This window comes from Vombatus ursinus, unplaced genomic scaffold, assembly GCF_900497805.2.
Source record: "Vombatus ursinus unplaced genomic scaffold, bare-nosed wombat genome assembly UNPS02014790.1, whole genome shotgun sequence".
NCBI classification, from domain to species: domain Eukaryota; kingdom Metazoa; phylum Chordata; class Mammalia; order Diprotodontia; family Vombatidae; genus Vombatus; species Vombatus ursinus.
The window spans coordinates 691,891-713,247 of NW_020954568.1; the positions used below are offsets into that span (position 1 = coordinate 691,891).

At 53.5% G+C, this 21,357-nt stretch overlaps 1 protein-coding gene across 1 annotated transcript in view; it reads right to left on the reverse strand.

The window, feature by feature from the left end:
• TRPM5 (transient receptor potential cation channel subfamily M member 5) overlaps window positions 1-18,540 on the reverse strand; it is a 49,701-nt gene extending 31,161 nt beyond the window's left edge. Inside the window, 8 exon segments of the mRNA XM_027868704.1 lie at window positions 767-958; window positions 1,285-1,349; window positions 3,036-3,243; window positions 6,406-6,572; window positions 8,809-8,989; window positions 10,702-10,855; window positions 11,779-11,849; window positions 18,414-18,540. Coding sequence (XP_027724505.1) covers window positions 767-958; window positions 1,285-1,349; window positions 3,036-3,243; window positions 6,406-6,572; window positions 8,809-8,989; window positions 10,702-10,855; window positions 11,779-11,849; window positions 18,414-18,440 — 1,065 coding nt within the window. The 5' untranslated portion in view covers window positions 18,441-18,540.
• Window positions 18,541-21,357: the final 2,817 nt, after the last annotated feature.

The window sequence follows — 21,357 nt, forward strand, 5'->3', positions numbered from 1 at the left end:
CATGAGGAGGATAGTGTAACTAGGGCTCTAGAATGTGGAGGAGGATACTATAACCAGGGCTCTGATGGCACAGAGGCGTTTCACACTCGGACCTCATTAGAGTCTCACAGCATTGACAGGATCCGTCCGTCCGACACTGGCCAAACCCCTTGGTTTCCCTGGGCTTCGGTGCCCTCCTCTGAGCGACGAAGGCAGGTGCAATAAGTATTTTCCGAGGTCTACACCTCTGGCTTTTTGGTGCTGAAGGGAGGCCTACAGTTTACCTAGTTCAATTCTCTTATTGTACAAATGAGGAAACTGAGGCCCAGAGAAGGGCGCAGCTTTGCTCAAGGCCATAGAACCAGGAAATCAGAGATCTGGCTGTAGGATCACGGAGAAGGGGAAGGGACGATTTAGTGAACAGCCTGCCCGACCGGACTTGGGGGATTTGTATCCTGTCTTTGTCCCTTCTCAGCTGGGTGGCCACGGGCAAGCCTCTTCATTTCTCAGAGGCTCAGTCCCCTCATCTGTGAAATGGGGATAGCAAAGCCAGCATTGCCTCCTCGTAGGTCTGTGGTGAGAAGCAAGCGGGCCAAGGGGTGTGAAGCGCTTTAGAAGCAGGGCCCTGAACGGTTCGCACTCTCAGTCGGGTCTTTCCGAGCCTCACGGAGGGGACTCGCCCATGCTGTGCCAGGCCCCCATCCCAAGGCTTCCTCCCTGGACGCTGCTGCTCTCAGAGCGGACCCCGCAGCCTCCCGGGAGGGAAGATGCCTTGAGCCCAACCTACCAGCTTGGTCCAGTGCACAATGTCCTCCCAGGAGAAGTCTGCAGTGGGGAATTTTTCCTTCAAGTGTTTCTCCATCACTTGGGGCACAATGAGGTGGGGCTGGTTCAGCAGGGCTGCGATGATGTCCGCCATGCCGCCTGACCCCGCCAGGATCAGCCAAGGGGCAGAGTTCTCCACTGCCTGGGAAATTTGCTACCATCCCCCAGACCAAAGGACCTAGTCAGTGGGGAGGGCATGGCAAGAAGGACACTGGCTACACCCAAGGGCACAGTGGCAGAGGAGCAGCCCCCTCCTTAAACTCATCCAGGGATCCTCGGGGGGGGGTGCTCCAGGAGCACTCTGTTCAGGAGTCAGGGGAAGGTCGGGAGGGGTGGGAGGAAGGAAAACAAATCCGGGATCAGGAGGAAGTCAGTGGAGGGACCTTCAAGCCCAGAACCTCCATGCTGGGAGGGGCCTTAGAGATCATCTGCGCCACCCCAGGAAAGGGAAGTCTTCTAGTCTCAGGCTCAACTTCCTACCTCTAGGGTGCACGGGCCTCCATTGACCAGTAAACAAAGTACAGGGATCTCAATGCTGCCTTTTCCTGGAAAGGGAAGGGATAGTAAAGCTTGGATCCAAGGCTGGGGTGAGGGACTCTGTGCTGAAACCGCTGTAAGCTTGGGTCCTAGAAATGTTCTGTGGGTTAAAGAAGGCTTGTTTCCAAAGAGAGTCTTTGAGAAATCAAGTCCTGGCAAAAGCTAAGTTTGTGATGTCAGAGGTCAGTTGTAAACAGTTAAGAACTAAGGGAGTTTTCTGTATGTTCAGGGATGGGCTGTCTCTCTCTGTCTCTGTCTCTGTCTCTGTGTCTCTTTGACTCTCTGTCTGTCTCTGTCTCTGTCTATCTGTCTGTCTGTCTGTCTGTCTCTCCCTCTCTCTGTCCCCATTTCTATCTCTGTCTTCTTTTCTCTCTCTTCTCTCCCTTTCCATCTTTCTCTACTAATGGTCTAAATAAAGTTGGTGAGAAGACACAATGAACTCATCCATTCAGTTAATGTCCAGCCCAGCAAGAAGATGGTACCATGCACTCAAGCTTGAGGCAGAGATAAATGTAAGGAGGGGCTCTTGATGCTCAGCTAGCCTGAAGACCCGGGCTCATCCTCGAAGGTCTGTGACTGCAAATAAGGTCATTGTATGAGGAAGAACAGCTTTGCTCCCCCCCCCCCCCCCCCCTGCTGAGAACCAAGCAGAGACTGGATGTATAGTGACTGACCAAAGAAAGAAGTCAGGGCGTGAGTGGCTCAGGTGGACAGCCCTGGTGCTAAATCTTGCTTGAATTCCATGGAGTCTTTTAGAAAATGTACACAGTTTAGTTACACCGGAGATACACAGCTTTTTTTTTCTTTTTTGGCAAGGCAATCAGGGTTAAGTGACTTGCCCAAGGTCACACAGCTAGTGTCAAGTATCTGAGGTGGGATTTGAACTCAGATCCTCCTGACTCCAAGGCCGATACACAGCTTTTGAAGGACTGCAGACATGCAGCTAGGACTGGAGGCCCTCAGAGGGCAACTAGTCCAATCCACTCATTCCCAACTCATTGCTTTCACAAGCTTGGACCCTGCCTGAGAGGCCCAGAGAGAGGACACCATATGCTCCAGGTCCCTAAGTAATTCCCTGGGCTGAGCTACCTTCCTTCTTTAAGTAATTAACACAGCTTACTGAACTTGGCAGAAAGGCCATGGACGAGCAGGCAGCTGGCAGGGGCAGAAGGAGGGCCCTTCTACAACACCGTGAATAATTAGACACCTCAGAGGTGTGTGCTCACACCCAAATCCCAGCAGAAATCCCTGTTAGAATTCTAAGCTTCCAGGCCTAGAGACGGAGGGGCCTTGAAGGCTGTGCACCCCAGCCCTTCGTGTTACAGTAGACAAGAAGCAGATGGAACTGGCTCAGGTTACACATTCTGTGAGTGGATGAGGCAGATTTGGGCTCCAGGCCTCCCTAACTCCAAGGCTGGCTCTTTCTCCACCACACCATGTCACTGTCATCTGCACTGATGACTCAAGCCTCTGAAAGGCTCTAAACGCCAGGAGGGTAGACCTGCCTCTTCCCTAGCCAGCCCTTCCTGGCACGGGGCTCTGCTCACCCACAAAGAAGAGAAGGAAGGAAGCCCAGCCATCCCCAGGAAGCTGGCATCTGAGTGGCTTCTCTTCCTGACCGTTGCCTGTAAGGAGGAGGGTGGGGAGAGCCTGTGGTGCTTTCTGGGACAAGAGGCGAGAGGGAGCTCCCTTACCTCCATAGCCCGTCCGCTGCTCTGAGATGTGCTTTTCCAGCAGAAGCCTGAGCCTGGTGGTTGGGTCTCCATGCTCGGTGGCTCTGGCTGTAGCTGGGCCTCTGTCCAGCAGGGGGTCCACCAGGATGAAGTGGGAGTGGTTGCTGTCCAAGGAGTAGAGGGTGCCCTGGCTGTTGTCATCTGACTTGTAGGGGATTGGGTTCTCATTCTAGACTCAGGCCGGCAGGAGAAACAGAAGCCGTATGTGTGAGGGTGACTGGGCAAGGGCAGGAGCCCTCCCTGGCCTTCCGGGCCTGAGGTCAGCACACTGCCCTGCTCCCTTCCCGTGGGACCATCCTCTGCCTGTTGCACCAGATGGGAAGCTCACTGAGGGTGCTGTCTTGGGGGGTAGGCAGCATTAACCCTGAGGACAGGACTCTGAGCTTGCAGGGCCCGTGCTCTTTACTGGGCCCTAAAGGCCCTTGGCTCCCTACAGCAGAAGTGACTTGAGTCCTTACACTCAATGCCTCCCCTGTTCCTATAGTGTAACTGAGCACTGGGTTAGGCACACAAGGGGAGCTCAGGAAAGACTGACAGAGTCATCATGTCATAGAACTGGAGGGAACCCTCTGATTTTCCAGATGGGGAGGGTCAAGAGAGATGGGGTGTTGGGGTAGTGGAGGGAGCTCTGGACTCAGCTCTCACTGCTGTGTCAGACACCGAGGCTGGGGGGCCCTGGGGGGCCAGGGTTCTCATTGCTGTGTAAGACACCAAAGCTGGGGGGCCCTGGGGGACCAAGGCTCTCCCTGCTGTGTAAGACATCGAGGCTGGGGGTCCAAGGCTCTCACTGCTGTGTAAGACACCAAGGCTGGGGGCTGGGGGGCCAGGGCTCTCACTGATGTGTAAGACATAGAGGCTGGGGGGCTCTGGGGGGCCAAGGCTTTCACTGCTGTGTAAGACATGGAGCTGGGGGGCTCTGGGGGGCCAAGGCTCTCACTGCTGTGTAAGACACCGAGGCTGGGGGGCTGGGGGGCCAGGGCTCTCACTGCTGTGTAAGACATGGAGCTGGGGGGCTCTGGGGGGCCAAGGCTTTCACTGCTGTGTAAGACATGGAGCTGGGGGGCTCTGGGGGGCCAAGGCTTTCACTGTTGTGTAAGACATGGAGCTGGGGGGCCCTGGGGAGTCCTGGGGGGCAGGGCACCTAGGGATGAGAGCAGACAGCAGTCAGCAGTTGCTGGGGGGGCCCCTCTCAGGTTCTGCTCATTGGCAGGCCCTCCTTCCCTTTACTGGTCACACCCTTTCTGAACCTCCCAGCTAAAGGCTTGGACCCTGTCCATGTTTACTGTGGACAGCACTGCCATCTGCTGGCTGTGTCTCCCAACACCTGGAACAATCCATAGAATCCCTGAGACGACCATGAGATGAGAGGAACACAGAATAGGGTTGTCAGGGCCTAGAACATGGAATGGGGGCTGGGAGGGACCCTTAGAATGCAGAATGGGGACTGTCATGGCTGCAGGGGCCCTTGGAACAGAGAACATCGAAGGTCACAGCCCAAAGGGGCCTTAGGGGTTTCATTTGGTGAAAACCCCTCACTGTGTAAATGTGGAAACTGAGCCCCACCCGGGGAAGGGAAGGACACCCTGACCTTATCTTCTCCCCCACAGCCAGAGGGGGATGTCCCATATTTTCCCTGATCCTCCAAGCTAGCCCGTCACTGCCCTGGGAGGCCAGACCAAACACCAAGCCTCATGTCCAGAGACTCAGGGACCTTCAGAGCACCCCACTCCTCTCCTAGAAGAGATCTGCCTTGTTTAAAACTAACTATTGCAACTCAGCAGCTACAAGGGTTCTCAGGACAGGAGGCGGGTGGACTCCCAGAGGAGAAGAAAGTGACTGTGTGAGCCAGATACAGATTGGGATGCTGAGGCCCAAAGCAAGAAAGGAACTTGCCTAAGTGGTAATTAATGGCAGTACTGGGACACTCCAGACCCCCAGGTTCACTACTGTCCAGTGCCTCACACAGAAGCCTGTTGACTCCTTCAAAGAATTAAAAAATGTCTCATAGGGCTTCACGAGGCTAGCCAGGAGCTAAGAGATGCTCAAATCTAGCCATTCATTTTACAGAGGAAGAGACTGAGGTTCAGAGGAGTTAGGACTTGCACCCTGGCACAAGACATCAGTGTATGTCAAGGTCATCAAACCTTTCCTTCTACCTATCTTCCTATTTTGGGTGAGGGTAACATCATTCTTCCAGTCACCCAAGTCTGTAGCCTTGCCATCATCCTAAAGTCTCACTCAGCTGCACTCTCCCTTCCTTCGCAGAGTCGGTTGCTAAGTCTTGCCAGTTCCATTCCCCAACACGTGTCCTGTGTCTCTCCTTCTTTCCCCTTGCTTGGCCACCACACAACTGCCTCCGAGCTGGTCTCCCTGCCTCAGTCTCTTCCTTCTCGAATTTATTCTCCTCCCAGACACCAAATCAGCTTCCCTAAAGCACAGGCCTGGCCCTGTTTTATAAACCCCAGAAGCTCCCTGTCATTGTCAGAATTTAATGCCATTTCCTGTTGGCATTCGAAATCCTTCACAGACTGACTCTGGGTCAAGAGCTCATCCCTTCCTTCAGAAATTCTTTGGGCTGGCCTGACTGGACCTCTCTCCGTTTCTCCCATGGGACAACCCTTCTCCCAGCTCTGTGTTTTTGCCCAGGCTTTCCTCCTTGCCCGCAGTGAAGCTGTCTCTCCTCCCTCTGCTTCAGAGAATCCCTCAAGGTTCAGCTCAAAAGCTGCCTCCTCCAGGAAGCCTGTCCTGATTGCCTTCTTGCCAGTGCCTCCCTCCCTTCCAAAAATTACTTCATATTTACTCTGTATCTATTTTTATTCATACTTCTCTCTGCACATGTTGCTTCTCCTGAGTAGAATGCGAGCTTTCTGGGGGCAAGGGCTACATTGTCTCTGTCTTTGCATCTCAAACGCCTGGCACAAGGTAGGTATCGACTGCAGCAGTGAGGTATTCCTAGGGTCTGTTACCACCCTTCTGTGAGGCATACCCTAAGCCCTCCCCTCACCCCTTCCCCACCCCTTCTCCCAGAGTGCTCCCCTCCACGTGGCTTAGCAGAGGGAGGGCATGTGAGTCACTGAATCTCAAGAGCTAGAAGAAACCTTAGTGGTCATGCAATCCGGTCCTGTACCCTGCACAGCCTTTTTGACCAGGGGTTTCCTCCTTGAATCCTTCCAGTGATGGGGAGCTTACTATTTCCCGAGGCAGCCCATTCCATTCCATGCCAGAGTAGCTCTAATTGCGAGGAAGCAATCTGTGACTGCCTTGCCGCGTCCCAGCCCAGCTCCTGCGTAAGCTGCCATCCCCCAGCCTCTCAGTCCTTAGATCCACGTACCTGAGAGTTGTCCAACACCTCCTTGTGCAGGACCCTGGGCAGTGACACAATCCCAATGGTGATCACCCTCACTTTGGTGGACGTGCTGGCCAGAGAATGGTCTCGAACTGCCTGTCCGACGTGCTTGGCCAGGCCCACCCGCAGGGCGCTGGTGAATATCCATGCCCCTGCCAGAGGAGAACCCCAGGAGAGAGAAATGAGTCTGCCCTGCTTTCTGCAATGGCAAACTCAGACCCATTGGTTCTGATGGCTCTGTCCTCCTAACATCTAAGCTGTTCGAGACACAAGATCAAAAGCCTGGAGCTGCAAGGGGCCCCTCATTTTACAGAGGAGGAAACTGAGGCTCAGATGAGTGGAAAAGAAACCCAACCAAGGTCACACCAAAAGGGAGCAGGATGCAACGGGAAGATCGGTGGGCTCGGAGGGCCACTTTGGCATCAGAGGATGAGGGAGAGAATCCTGGCTCAGCTACTCAAACCCAAGGGGGACCTTGGCTGCTTTCTCATCTTGCAGAAGAGATTCTCCATTCAGGTTGAGTTAGATTCAATGCCCCGAGGTCCCTTCCAGCTTCAGCTCTGGGGTGCTGCTCTCGCCCTTTGACCTCCCTCTTCCACTCTTTCAACTTGTCAGCAAAGTGCTTAGTAAACCAGAAAGTGGGAGAAGAACGAATGGCAGCAAATGGGGCAAAAATCCTATGACTATGGACACCAGCCTGTGCCAGGTGGCCCGGAAAGGCTGCGTGGGGAATCGTGAAGAGATAATGCGGGCACTGGGGAGCTGAGGACACGAGCGGCACTGGCACCGTGCCTGCTGGGGGCCTGGCACCAGCCACAGGGAGCCAGGGGCAGGAGCAGCACCAGTACCATGCCCACCGGGTACATCTGTGCCCGCCAAGAGGGAGCCAGGATCACAGCCCTCACAGCAACCATGCTCACTGAGGGAGCGAGAAGGGCCCACTGTCAGGATTGGAACCCACTTCCTCTCCTCCAGTTTCTGGGCACTTTCCGTCATGACCTTGTTCCCAGGTGTGCTGCTAGGAAGGTGCCCACCGCACCGCCGCGAGGCGGGGGTGATGCCATTGCCTCCCTCTGGGGAGGCCTCTCCTCTGAGGACGAAGTCTCTGCTGCTTGTTTGTAAGACTGATGACAAGACCCCAGGGGATATAAGGCCAAGAGGCAATGCCTCAGCATCTACACAGGGCGTAGGAATCCAGTTATGTAGTGCCTACTATGTACCAGGCACCTTACAGATATCGTCTCATTTGGCCCCCAGGACAACCCTGAGAGGTAGGCGCTATTGTTACCCTCATGTTGCAGTTGAGGAATCTGAGGTAGACAGAGGTCAAGTGACTTGTCCAGGGTCACTCAGCTAGTTAAGTATCTGAGGCTAGATTGGAATTTGGGTCTTCCAAACTCAGCTCTCTGTCCACTGCACCACCACCGTCGCCTGTGTTTTAATGTTTCAAGTAGCTATGTGACATGCTAGTTTTTGTGCTGGGCCTGGAATGACCCTGTGTTAGCCTCAGTTTCCCCATCTGTAACATGGGGCAATAATGCACTTGCTTCCCACAGTGGTTGTGTGTATAGAATAAGATAATAATTGTAATGCTCTTGGCACTGTCTGGCACATAGTAGGCACCATGTAAATGATAGCTGCTTTCCTCATCGTTATTAGCAGCAGTCCCAGCTGTTGGATTGTTCCAGAGGTTATGCACACTACAGAAGATGCAAACTGTCTTCATCTGTCCCTGTGAATGAGCCCATTGGGGGAGGTTCCCGGTCAGGGCGAGGGAAGCTTAGTGGTTGTGCCTAAGAAGAGACCTTGGGCAGGAAGGTCCACCCCGTAGGCCTGGCTCCAGCCAAAAAGGAAATCCTGTCCTCCCCTCCTCCCTCCCCCAATCCCCTAGGGGCAGCAGTGTGGATGTCTAGGAAGTGCCATGTGGGATGGGACTGTGAGGCCCCTGTGTGTGCATGTGTGACTGTGTGTATGTGTGAAAGTATGTGTGTAGTGTGTGTGACTGCTCATGTGAGTGCATGTGAGTGTGAGTGCATGTGTGTGTGACTGTGCATATGAGAAAGTGTGTGTGTGTGAATGAGAGTATGTATGCCTGTGTGCCTGTGTGAGAGTATGTGCATGTGTGAAAGTGTGTGTGAATGTGTGTGCATGTGTGACTATGTGTGTGTGTGACACCATGTGTGTGACTGTGTGCATGTGAGTGTGTGTGTATGAGAGTGTGACTGTGTGTGTGCATGTGTGACTGTGTATGACTGTGCCTGTGTGAGAGCATGTATGTGCACATGAGAGAGTGTGCATGCGTGTGCATGGAGGAGTGGGGCCTGCGCTGGCAACATGGATGCATCTCCCAGTGAGGGCCTGTCCTAGGCGAGGAAGGAAGGGTCTGACCTGTGCTCTGCATGGCCTTCACCAGCCCCTTCCGCAAGATGTCTCTGAGCCAAGGCTTCATGGGGAAGTTCCGCTCCTCGCCCACCAGCGAGATGACCAGGTTGGGCGTGGGCAGGTGCCACTCACTGACCATGAACTCGAAGAGGATGCTGGGGGGCAGGGTGCTGGGCACCCTCAGGAACTGCAGAGGGCAAAAGTGACCCAGTGACGGACCCGTAGAAGTGGCTGGTGCGCAGAAAGCGTTTCCTAAACGTCAGCTGTCTGCATTTTGCTAGCAAAAATCCAGGGATGGAGGCTGGTGTGGGGGTTGGCCCTGTCCTCAGGGAGCTCCCAGCCCGGGGGAAATGGAGAAGGGTAGACAGGACCTCGTCCTTAGGAAGTGTGTGTGGGGGGGGGGGGCGGACCGGGAGTGGAGGGGGCAGCTAGCAATGAGCCTGCAAGCTGAGCTCTGCTAGGAAATCCTGGAGTAGAAGAGTAAGTCCTGAAGAGGTGTGTCAGTAATCACAGCTGAGCAGACCTCAATGGCGGCTAAGCCAACTGCACCTGGCCAAGAGTCCGCTACAGCATGTCTGCCAAGCGGCTGCACAGCCTCTCTTGAAGTCCTCCGCTGTGGGGAGGCGCACCCCTTCCTGAGGCAATCCTTTCCACCTTGGGACAGCTCCCACTGGCAGGGGAGCTCTTCCTCAGTCCAAGCCTAAGGCTCTTGGCCATTAGTCCAGCTGTGATTGCCCCAGCTCTGCCCAGCCCAGCTCTGCCCAGCTCTGCTCTGCATTTCAGCACCCAGGGAACTCATTTGCTAGGGCTGTTTGGCCCAGAGAGCTGGGTTCTGGGTTCCTGTTCCACCCTGCCCCCACTCTAGGCTGGCATTTGTAACCACAAAGGGTAGCGCTCAGGTGCTTCTCCCTCTTCACAGTTCCTGAGGTCTGGCTCTTGTCCCCAGATGCCACTGCATCCTTTTTTATTCTTTTCATTTTTAAAAGCACAATTAAATGAAAAGGGAGGGCGAGGTCTAGACCAGAGCCATGCCCTGGAGGCAGGTCTGCAGCTGGCCTGGGGGGAGGGGCACCCCCAGGCCCCTCCTGCCCAATGCCAGCCCACCTGTGGGCTTCCTGAAACCCTTTCATTCCTTCAGATCAGGATTTGGCAGCCCAAGCTCCGTTAAAATGCAGAGGGCACTTGGGCAGGACTCCCAGAAAGTTCTTAACCCCCATTCAGCCCTTAGTTCAGCCTGGTTTTCCCAGCGACCTCAGTCATGAACAAGGACACTGAGCTAGCCTCAGTTTCCATGGGGTGTCTTCATTACAGCCTGAACAACTGTCTTTTCCCCTATCTCTGATTTTGCTCACCCTCTTCCTCCCCCTCCCCCCTCCCTCCCCGCCCACGCTGTCCTGCTCTTCTCTCTGCCTTTTCAAATTCTTCTGGGCCCAGCCAACACCTCCTCCCAGAAGTCTTCTGGGATCCTCCGGGATCAGCTCAGCCCAAAGGTGTCCTCCAAACCCCTTAGACACTCATGGAACCTTCCATGCACGGACAATGAGTCTGAGACCAGCCTGGGCTAGGCTTCTGGCCCTGGGGGTGGTAGGGTAGGCCGGACTAGGCACCTCTGGGGTGGCCCTGGGAATCTCTGATTCTCTCCAATACTATTGCCCTGGATGCCTCTTCCCAGGGGCTCCAGCACCCACACGGACAGGGAGAGGGAGCCCTCTCAGTCAAGATTTACAGAATCAATGAATGAATAAATAAATGAGTGAGTGAATGAGTGATCAAAGCCCTGCTCCCAAGAACTAGGGAGTTCCTATGCTGAGAATGATTGTGACCCCAGACAGGGGGAAGTCCCAGGCAGGAGCCAGCGCTGCAGCTCCCTGTGTTTTGGACCAGATCCTGCTTCTGTACCTTTGCATGTTTCTTTCCAGAGCCAATGAAGTCAATTTCTCCCTGATGGTAGTGCCAGTCTCTCCAGCCTCCAGTCTCCTTCTTGCTACCTGCATAGACCTCTGAGGGGTACTTCGGGCAGGGCCCCCGGACGGTACTGGCTGGTTCTTCTTCTCTGCGAGGACAGGCCACCAAAAAGGGAGGAAAGGGGAGGGGGCAGAGGCAAAGGGACCCTGAGGAGAAAGTCACTTCTGGGTCCTCTCCCTTCCTCCCCTCAAAGCCCTCTCTAGAGACTGCTCAGCCACAAGGTTTGCGGAAAGTCAAGATGATGAGGGGGAGCAGTCCTGGAGCGGAGCAGCCAGAGCCTTAGTTGGCCCTTGGCTAGCAAGCAAAAGGCTGAGGCTGACGCTGGAGAAAGGCTCTCCCACCTACAACAGTTTTAATCCCAGGATCCTATGTGGGCCTGAGGTGTGGCTTCTGCCTTCCTCCAAGGCCCAGCTCAGGGGCCGCTACCTCCCTGAAGCCTTCCCTGGTCCCTGAGGTTCCTCTGGGAGGCCTGTTCTCTATTCCAAGCACACTGGAGTGATTTGTGTGGAGATCTGCTGCTCTGAAAAGGCATCTCTTCCAGCCCTGGGACAGTCCTGTTAAGGTGGGGAGGCTGGGAGCACAGGAGGGGTGGGGCTGAAGATTGGCCCGGTTGAGTTTCCAGCCCAACCCAAGCCCACACCCACAGACCCAGGGTCACAGTTGCAGCCCCTACAAACAGTGAGGATTGAAAGCCACAGAAAGGGCCATGGAAAATCCAAGTTAGTGGAAGGGGCCTTAGACCATAGAACGTGGCAAGTCAGAGCTGAAAGAGCAGAGGACCTAGAACGTGGGATGGGGGTTGGGGGTGGCTGGGACCAGGGCCGGAACCAGGGCTGGAAAAGATGCTAGAGACAGACCATCTCACTGCCCAAGCTCCCACAGGGGGTCAGTGCTCCCTACTGCCAGGCCTGAGCTCCCTCCTCTCCGTCACCCAGGCCTGCTCTGGGTCTAATGAGTGACCCCCTCCAGTCCTGCCCTTACCCCCCCCCTCAGCAAAGCCGCAGGGCTCACCCTGGAGCAGGCCCATCCAACTCGTCTTGGGTGCAGGCGCTTTTCCACTGGACCCTTTTGAGGCCCGGGCTCTGGAAAGAACAAGAATGCTCTTGGCTAAGAACATCCCAGGCTCCCGGTCTCCCCTCAAAAGGCCCATCAGCCTTCTGCCCTCAGCCACTGCCCAGCCCTGGCAGGGGAACCCAAGCTGACCAAATTCACCCTTGGGAATGACAGAGAAAGCTCAGTGTTTTTCTGCTGTAAACTGGTAAAAGCAGGAATTTCGGCCTGGGATTAGGAGTCAATGAGTCAGGGGCCTGTGGGCAGCCCTGCTGGAGAGGGGCAGAGGCCTGCACAGGACAGGGAGGTCCAGAGAGCTCTCAATTCGGTTCTGTTCAGTTCAGTTCAGTTCAATCTAATCCGATCCACCAAACTCCAATATGTCTGTGTCAGGGCAGAACCGGGTACTGAGGGTGAAAAGGCAGCATGGGGCAGCATGGGGCAGCATGGGGCAACACGGGGCATGGCCAAGCTAGGAGGGGAATATGTGTCAATATCCCAACACATATTCATCAGCTCCCCTACTGATCCATCAGCAAGCATTTATTAAGCACCTACTGTGTGCCAGCACTAGGCTAGGCTCTGGGGAGACAATAGACAAGCATGAAATCATCCTTGGTTGGGCATGGGGGAGGGGGGCAGGGAGAGCAGTTGCATGTGAGTAGATACAGAGTATAAAAAAGTGCATCAAAGCATAAACCTCAAAGAAATAATAGAAGTCATTTATCTAGGACCAGGGTGATCCCTCAGATCTTTGCCCCAGGGTGCCAAAAGGTAGAAGATACCACTTATGTACTTTAGTAATTAGAACCAACTGAGTTTAGCCAAGCTAATTCTTAAAATCCGAGGCTCCCCTCCTCACCTTTAGGCCACACCCCAGAGGAGCCCCTTTCTGGGGCAGCCTCCTGGGTGTCCCAACTGCATTTTGACCAGAGTATGTGTGCAGACCCTAAGAGTGGACACCAGAGTGTGGCCTGAGGGGGTCAGGGAGGGCTTCCTGGAGGAGGTGGCAGCAGTACTGGGACTGGACTTGGATGTTTTAGATTTAAGTTACTAGAAGGGAGGAAAAGAGAGGGTCCCCAGACTGTGTTTACACAGAGCTGACTCTTGGTAAGTGTTGTGGATTGTATGTGTGTACCTATTCGATGGGTGGATGGATGGGTGGGTGGATGGGTAGGTGGATGGGTAGGTGGATGGGTGGATTCCAGAACCTAGAGGCAGAGAACTGATTAGGGAAAATTCATCATCTGCCCTTCTTCAGAAGGTCAAATGAAAAAGAGATATGGGGTTCTGATCCTGGGTGTCAGAATTGAGAGGGACCTCAGAGCATCGCTACCTGACCAACCATCCTGCCCTACTTGAAGACTTCCAGAGAGGGGGAGCCCGCCGCACCCCCCCCCAACCCCACCTCCCCCCTTAGCCACCCTCTCCCTCATCAGTTCCCTCCTTCCCTTCCCCATTAGGACTGTAAGCTTCTTGAGAGCAGGAACTATCTTTGTTTTTGTTAATTGTATTCCCACCACACTGCACAGTGCCTGGCACAGAGTAGGTGCTTTAAAAATGTGTGTTGGCATGAATTGAATTCCTTCCAGCAGCCCTTTTAGATGGTACTGATTGCTAGGAAGTGAGAATTTGCCTCTTGGCCTTTAGCCATCAGTATTTATTCTGATCCCTGGGGCCAAGCTGAAGGCATCTAACCAGCCCCTCATGTCCCATCTAAGACCTTTCCCCGACTCTAGGCATCCCTACTTCCTTCATGTACCCTATATGACATGGACTCCAGGCCCTTCACCCTCCTAGTTGGCCTCCTCTGTATGTTCTCCAGCTTATCAATGGCCCTCTGAAACGGTGGTGCCCAGAACTGACCACAGTCCTCCAGGGGTGGTCTGATGCAGTTGGAGACCAGCAGAATCAGATCGGCACCTCCCTAAACCTGGTCACTAGACTTCCTTTAATGCAACCTAAGATCTCATTCACTGTCTGGGTTGCCATATTACCCTACTGACTCATACTGAGCTTGTGGTCCACCCAAACCCCCAGGTCTTTCTCAGATGAACTATGATCTTAGACAAACTCTCCTATTTTGTACTTATGCCACTGATTGTTGAGTTTGAATCCATTCCTGGTTTTATTTGCAGGAAGTTCCTGTTCCTTGCAGCCTGCCCTTTTGGGATAGGCCTGGAGTGGAGAGAGGGACCATTTTCCTCACTAACTTGGTGGAGGGTTCCTGGTCTGCTAGCCTTGTCTCAGCCGTCATTCACTTCGGATCCTGGAATCGCCCAACACACACACATGCCCACTCCCGAAGCCCAGAGTCAGGGCAGCTTCTCTTGGAAGGCTACCCAATGGGGAGTGGGGGTGGGGAGAAGGTGGCATGGTACAGTAGCAGCTGCCACCTGGATCCGGGCAGACATTTGGAGATGGGCACTGGGCATGGGCATGACTGACCGCTGATTCTCTAGTGGTTTGGGACGGGGGCCCAGGCAGGAGCATCCACACCAGGAAGAAGCCCTGCTTTCTGAAAGGCAATCTAGCTCCCCAGCTCAGGACAAGCTGTTGGTGACGCCAGGCACCTCCAGCCCGGCCCTTTTTACTTCTGGTTCACCCGACTCTGGCAGAGAGGAGGGGCTCCTACAAGAGTCACCTCCTATGTTTAGAGCTCTCCAACTTTTGCAAAGTATACAGTTTCTCGTGTTATTCTCACAACAACCCTGGGAGTTGGTGCTAATATGATCTTCATTTTACAGAGGAAGAAACTGAGGCAGAGACTTAAAAAATGCTAAAAAAAAAAACAAACCCAACTTAAGGGATTTTCCCAGGGTCACACAGCTAGTGTCTATCCCACAAAACTGTGTGTGCAGGGGGAAGTGCTTAGCCCCAGAGGACCTGGCACTATCTCTGATCCTCACTCTCACCATTTAGAGTATGGGCCAGAGCATTCTCTTTCCCCCATTTCACACAGAAGACACTTAGAGATGGTCACCCAGGCACAATAATTAGCTTGTTCATCCCCTAGAGGCTTCCTAAAGTCCATGTGGTTCTTTCCCCTTCCGCTTTAAGAAGTTTCCTTCAGATGAAAAGTTGAGTTCGGCCACCATTGCTCTGAGCCCCCAGTTTGGATACTCCCAAACATGCAGGCAAAGAGTGGGTTCCTTACCTAACCTTACATTTATATCTACCTCAAGTTAATCCCTGACCTCTTTGTAGTTGAGGTACAGTTGTGTTTACTGTAAATTTTGGGGGAGAAACAGCAGGTTATGTTAGAATGTCTGTGGCTAGGTGGGCACTGGGAGGGGATGCTGGAGAAGGAGCTGGTCCTTTCTTTGGGACTGTCCTCAGCCCGGCTCTTTTGCTCCAAGTTGACCACAGAGGGTATGACTGTCCTCTGTAGCTCCCTTCTCTGCCACCCTAACCCTCTGCTGCTTTAGGGATGGGCTGGAAAGCCAGGCTGGCTCCAGTGTCTGGTAATCAATCCCTTCTCAACTTGATAATTTATAGACAGTTCCCGAGGTGTGGCTCAAGTTTCCTCTGCCTATCCATACCGAATATTTGTACAACAGTCTTCAAATCTGAAGGCTCTTTGGCACTTAGCTAAAGGTCTATGATTGATTGATTGAGACAGTTCTCATCTAGTTAATGTATCAAAGCTAAGGAAAAGAATGCTGGGTGGGATAGAACCCTGAACTCACTGAGTCCCCTCAGGGGACCTGAGGTCAAGTTCCAGCTTCACCCTTTGGAAAAGTTCATGACCTTGGACAGAGACTAAGCCTCAGTGTCCGTGCAAAATGGTATTTTCTCTGTCCCAGGCTGTTGTTAGGATAGTACTCTTAAACTTATGTATCACCACAGACACAGGAGCCCTATTGAGGCTTGTGGGGTTCCCCAGGGCCAAAGCTGAGGCAGGGAAACGCCCAAAGGAAGAGAGGGAGGCAGCAGGGAGGCAAGCTGGAAGAAGATAGGTGCAGGATTGAGGAGGTGAAAGTCAAGGAGGGAAAATGGAGGGAGAGGGGAAGAGAAGATGAAAGAAAGAGAGGTGTGTACCTTTGTGGAGGGCCTGGAGGAGCAAAGGCCATGACATTACCAGGCTGCCTGGTCTGGCCTATCCCCATCCTGTTTAACCCTGGCCACAACAAACTGAGAATGTCCTAGTGGTTAAGACAGGGACAGAGAAATGAAATAAGATCTCCCATCTTGATCTCACTGATGGTGTTGTGTCTTGTGAACTCATTGATGGGTAGACACAATGTTCCCAAAGGAACTCAGAGGAGGGAGGGGTTTCGCGGAGCTTGGGTAAGCAGAGAAGGCTACCTGGAGTGGGGGGGGGACCCATTCATTCAAGCTTCTATTACCCTATAGTGGCCTCTCTTCATCTCTATCATGGCCTTGACCCTCCTCTTACCTTTCTCCCTTGATCTTCCTCCCAGTGGCAAGGGGACTCAGATGGACGTCTTAGCCCCAAGTTCTAGCATCTTGGTTTCCCCTGGGCCTCAGACCCCACAGCTCTTTTCTAATGCCAGCTTTCTTTTCCTTCCATCCATCCCTTCATCCATTCTTCCTTCCTTCCTTCTTTCCTCCCTCCCTCCCTTCCTTCCTCCCTTCTTCTTTCCCTCCCTCCCTTTCTTCCTCCCTCCCTCCCTTCCTTCCTTCCTCCCTCCTTCCCTTCCTCCCTCCCTTCCTTCCTTCCTCCCTCTCTTTCTCTTTGTCCAGTTGTGCTAGGGAAGGAGCTGAAGTTGCTGTGTGGCCTTGGGCAAATCTCTAGCCTTCTCTGGGCCTTGCTGCCTCATCTACACAATCAGGGAGTTGGGGTGGATTATCTCAACATCATGGGATCACAAGGTTTTGAGGGGAAAGAACCTTAGGAACCATCTGGCCCCATTACCCTTCACTGATGAACAATCACTCCCAATTTCGTGGTATGAAATGGTTAACTAAGTGCTCTCCTCCGGACTCTTGACAGTGGGGTGTGAGAATCAGTCCTGTTGGGCTTGGTGACAAGAACATTTGCCCTTACCCCTACCGTGGGGAGTCATTCTTATCCCCAGATGCAAAGGGACTTGTCTCTGGTCCCAAAGCTAGCAAGTAGAAGGACTGGGCTTCATGAACCCAGGTCCTCTGACCTCCCCCACCCCCATGGGACCTGCTGCCCCTCCCTTTGGGGCCCCTTTTGACTGGAACCCTTTTTTCTCTCCTGATTTCCTGGCTTTTGACTTCTGGTCCTTTGATCTCTTCCCAGTGGACACCAGATGCCCTCCTACCCTGAGTAGGTGGTTGGGGGGAGGGGATGGTGGGTGGGGAGGCCTGGGGCATTGATGGCCGCAGGGTGGGGCCTGGGCTCTGGGTCTGGCTGGGAAGGCTATGCAAATACCTTGGGCAGCTCAAAGAGAGAACCGTATGCAAAGGCAGGCTTCCTTTGCATGCCGCAGGTGCAGGAGGCCTTCCTTCCAAGCTCAGCTTCAAGGACAGCAGGGCCCCAGCCTCCACCCTCCCCAGAGCCCTGAACTGGAGGTGGGAACAGGGAGTGGAGGCTCGTCCAAGGAGGAAAGTTCTCTCTCACCCACACAAACCAAGGCTGGGCAGCGCCATAGTGGCTGGAGGACTTGCTGAGAAAGCAAGGTCTGAGGAATCACCTTGATGGAGAATTGGCTGAATTCTATCCACTTTCATCCTGTGAGAGGGCCAGGGCTGGGTCTGGCCCAGACGCCAGGGGAGCCGCCCAATGACCTCAGGGGAACTGGAGACGTTAAGATTTGGGTGGCTGTGCCAGGGCTAAGGAGGCAGAGTCATCTGAACCTTGTGGCTGCCCCTGGGCTAAGGAAGAAGAGGAAAGAACCCTTGGCTTGGAGGGGCAGAGGTTCTGGTTCTTCCAGTCACTGGCTGCGTGGCTTTGGGCAAGTCTTTTGCCTTGCCTGCGCTTCTGTAACCTCCTCTGTAAAAGGAGGGCTTTTAGACTAGGTGATGCCTAGGGCCCCTTCTAGTCCTGACTCTATTCTCCAAAGAAGGCAGCTTCTGACAAGAGACCCTCGGCTCCCCCACTGCCCCACACCATGCCCTGAGGCTCCCCTGCCCACAGCCCCTGCCTTCTGTCTCCAATATTTTCCAGTCCAATGGTCTGTAAGTGCCGTTGGGCCCCAGGACAAACTCTGAGGTTCCCCTGCATGGACCTGTATTCAAGGGAGTTTTCCCTGCCCAGCCCAGAACTGAGCATAGGAAGAGTCAAAAAGAATGTGGCAAGTTCTTTTTCATCAAGCGATGCATTTTTCATCCCTTCCCACTGAGGCCTGTGAGGTAGGGAAAGGCAGGGGATTATATCTTCCCACTTTGCAGATAAGGAGACTGAGGCCTATGTAGGGACAAGGGCATACAGGTGAGTCACTGTCAATCCTGAGCTTCTGACCAGGACCATGCTCTCTGTTTTTCTCCCACCCTGAAACCATTCCTAACCCTCTTCCCAGCAGAAGGCAGAACGATATCAAATGCCTTTGCCCCTGGCTCCTTGACCAAAATACTCAGGGCACAGCCTGGCTTGGCCTTACCTGGGCTGAGGGGCCCCCATGTGTCCCGAGCTGTCCTCTAGATGAGGCCAGGGCCGCTCTTACCTGTTTGGCATCTCTGGAGCTCAACATGATGCAGGAAGGCAAGGCAGGTCAGTCACCCAGCCCAGTCTTGGCAGAGAAAGCCAATTCAGTGACTGTCTCTTTGTGGAGAGCTCTGTGTCCAGACAGCCCAGCCTCTCTATTGAAATGGCAAAAAGAAAGGAGGAGGGGACTCCCCCACCACGCCATCTGTGACTATCTTCCAGAAAGGGGCAGGGGCTATAAACAAATCCTATACAAATTACACTTGGGCCCGTGCCCTGGGCCGAGCGCCAGTGGGCGCTGACCTCAAGGGAGAGGGTCCTCCTCACAACTTCCATTCTCAGGCTCTGGGATATGGTCACCCAAGACTCTGTGCCCTCTGACTCAGGACCATGCCTTTAGGAACGGGTTCCTGACAACTAATTTATACCGTCTCCCTCCCCTGTGCTGAGCCTTGCCCCCTACCGCAGGGAAGTTGGTGCTCAGAGAACGTCAGCCACCAATTCATGAAGCCTGCTGGGCTCTCCGGCCATACGTGCCCTCAAAAAGTCACTGAGTCAGTCAATAAGTATTTGTTAAGCACCTACTATGTGCCCAGGACTGACTGTGCTGGGGCTAGAAAGACAAAATGAAATGCTCCCTGCCCTCAAGGAGCTGACGTTCTACTACAGCAATACAAACCCCATAGAGGGCAGCTTAGACAGGGCTACTCCCTCGCCCAGTCGGGTTGGTGAGGATAACATCAGTGGAAGAATAAGAGTTACACCTCTGGGTAGTAAAGGGCAGCTGGGTGTGCAGGGTTAGAGCACTGACCCTGGAATCAGGAGGACTGGGAAATATTGAGTTCATTCTCATCTCTGAGTCACGGCCAATGTCATTCCCACATCCAGAATGGACACCCCAGGGGTCCAAGAAGCCCAGTCCTACAGTCCCTTTCAGAGTTGTGAGAATTCGCCAAAATGAGCAATGCTTTTTTGGGGACTCGGGATCTGAAATCTCTTGGCTGTGGCGCCTTTCCCTAAAAGGGGAGGGAGCTCATACCTAGCCTTATCTGCTTCTGGAAGGCTCTAGCAGCTTTTGCTGATCTAGGAAGGCTTCAAGTTCTGGGTAGGGCCACACTCTCCCTGCTCTCTTACAGTTATTTAACGTTTTAAGGGTGGCAAAGTGCAGTCTTCTTAATAACCTGGTGAGGCAGGGCACAAAAAATTTATTGTTCCTATCTTACAAGTGAGGAAACTGACACTCAGATTAAGAAGTGACTCATGCCACCCTATAGGCCCTTCTCTTCTCCTCTCTGCCTCCTTATTCTCAGGAAAGGTGACAACCATGTAGCCTGTCCCCACCCCAGGCCAGAGGGCAAAGGACTCACCTTCCCTGGGGAAATCCTGCCCCAGGCGCACCATTATTGCTTGGCCACTGGAGGGAGCCCCAGCAGTGGAGTAGAATTGAAGACTCCTCGGGGTTGTCAGGGACCTCAGGGGCATCTGGTCTCCCTATTGCCTTCCCCTAACACCAGCCCTGACAGGAGGGCAGTCCCCCACACCCACCCCAGCAGCCCTTTCTTTGTTCACAATTGGGAAAGTTTGTGTAACACTGAGCCCGTTTCTTCTTTTCATCGATGACTTCCCTCAGTGGTCCTCCTGCCCACGGGAGCCAAATGACAAGGCTCTCCTTGTCTCATCCACACGTAATGGTCCCACACCAACACCATCACCCCACCCTCGCCCTGCCCCCACCGCTCTTCTCTTTTCCAGGTTCAAACCTTTTCAGTTTCTTCAAGCAGTACTCTCTAGCCTGGCCTCCAGTCCTCTCACCATCTTGCTCCATTCCCAGGCAATGCACAGAATATTAATTCAGACCGCTTAATTTTACAGATGAGGAAACTGAGTCCCATAGATGGGAAGGGACTTGTGCCTCTGAGGTCATATCTCATCGAGGGGTAGAAGTGGAATTTGTGTTCAGCTCCTCAGACTCCCCAGATGGGGACCCTTCTTTGGTGTCCTTCTGGACTCCCTCCAGCCCTCTTTGTTGGAAGAAAGGTTTGGGAGAAGGGCAGAGACTGGGAGGGGTTGCATGTGTCCTGCAGAACATTTAACCAAAAGCAGTGGGCAACCTAAGCTTCTGGCTGCCCCCTCCACGGCAGCAGAGGGAGAAGGGAGGCAGGAGCAGGTGCCCCCCTCTAAACAAAGGCTGCAGTCCTACATCCACGGCCACACTTTGGAGAAAGTGTGAGCACCAAGCACCTAAAAGCCAAGCACTCGGGGCTCGCCAGCTTCAGCTAGGCCTTTGGTCTCTTCCAACAGCTCAGTCTTGCCTGCTTCTCTGGCTCCCAAAGCCCTTATTTGGAGCCTCTTCAAAACCCTGGATGAGGAACACAGACCTCTGGTTTCTAGTTTCCAAGAGTGCTATGGAAATTTCGATGAATTCCTGTCTTCTTCTGGGCCTCAGTTTTCTCAACTGTAAAATGAGGCGGCTGGATCGGAAGATTTCTAAGTTCCCTCCCAGCTTCAGTTTTCCATGTTCTATGTTCTAAGGTCCTTCCCCATTCTGACATTCCATGCTCTTTGTCCTAAGGTCTCTAACCACACGGAGGTTTGAGCATGCTCAGTGTCTACTCTTTGGTATGCAGGACCCGCGGACGGGGATTCCCTAGGATGTTTCAGCCTCTGAATTTGCATCCCCAGAGCCTAGCAGAGCTTGGCACAGAGTAGGTGCTTCATAAATATTTGGGGATTGATTTGTCTTCCAAATTCACAATGAATAGGCGCGTGCTATGAAGGCACTAAACCAGGGAGTGTGCTGGTAAATGTTTAACGACTAGCTCTCTGAAAGGAAGGACACAGCGCGCCCACGTTTAAGTTAATCTGAACCACATCCTTAAGTCTGGACGATCAACAAAACAAAAATCAAACCCTGCTTGGTAGCACTTGTCCATTTCTGAGGCGTGAATGTGATCCCTGAAACT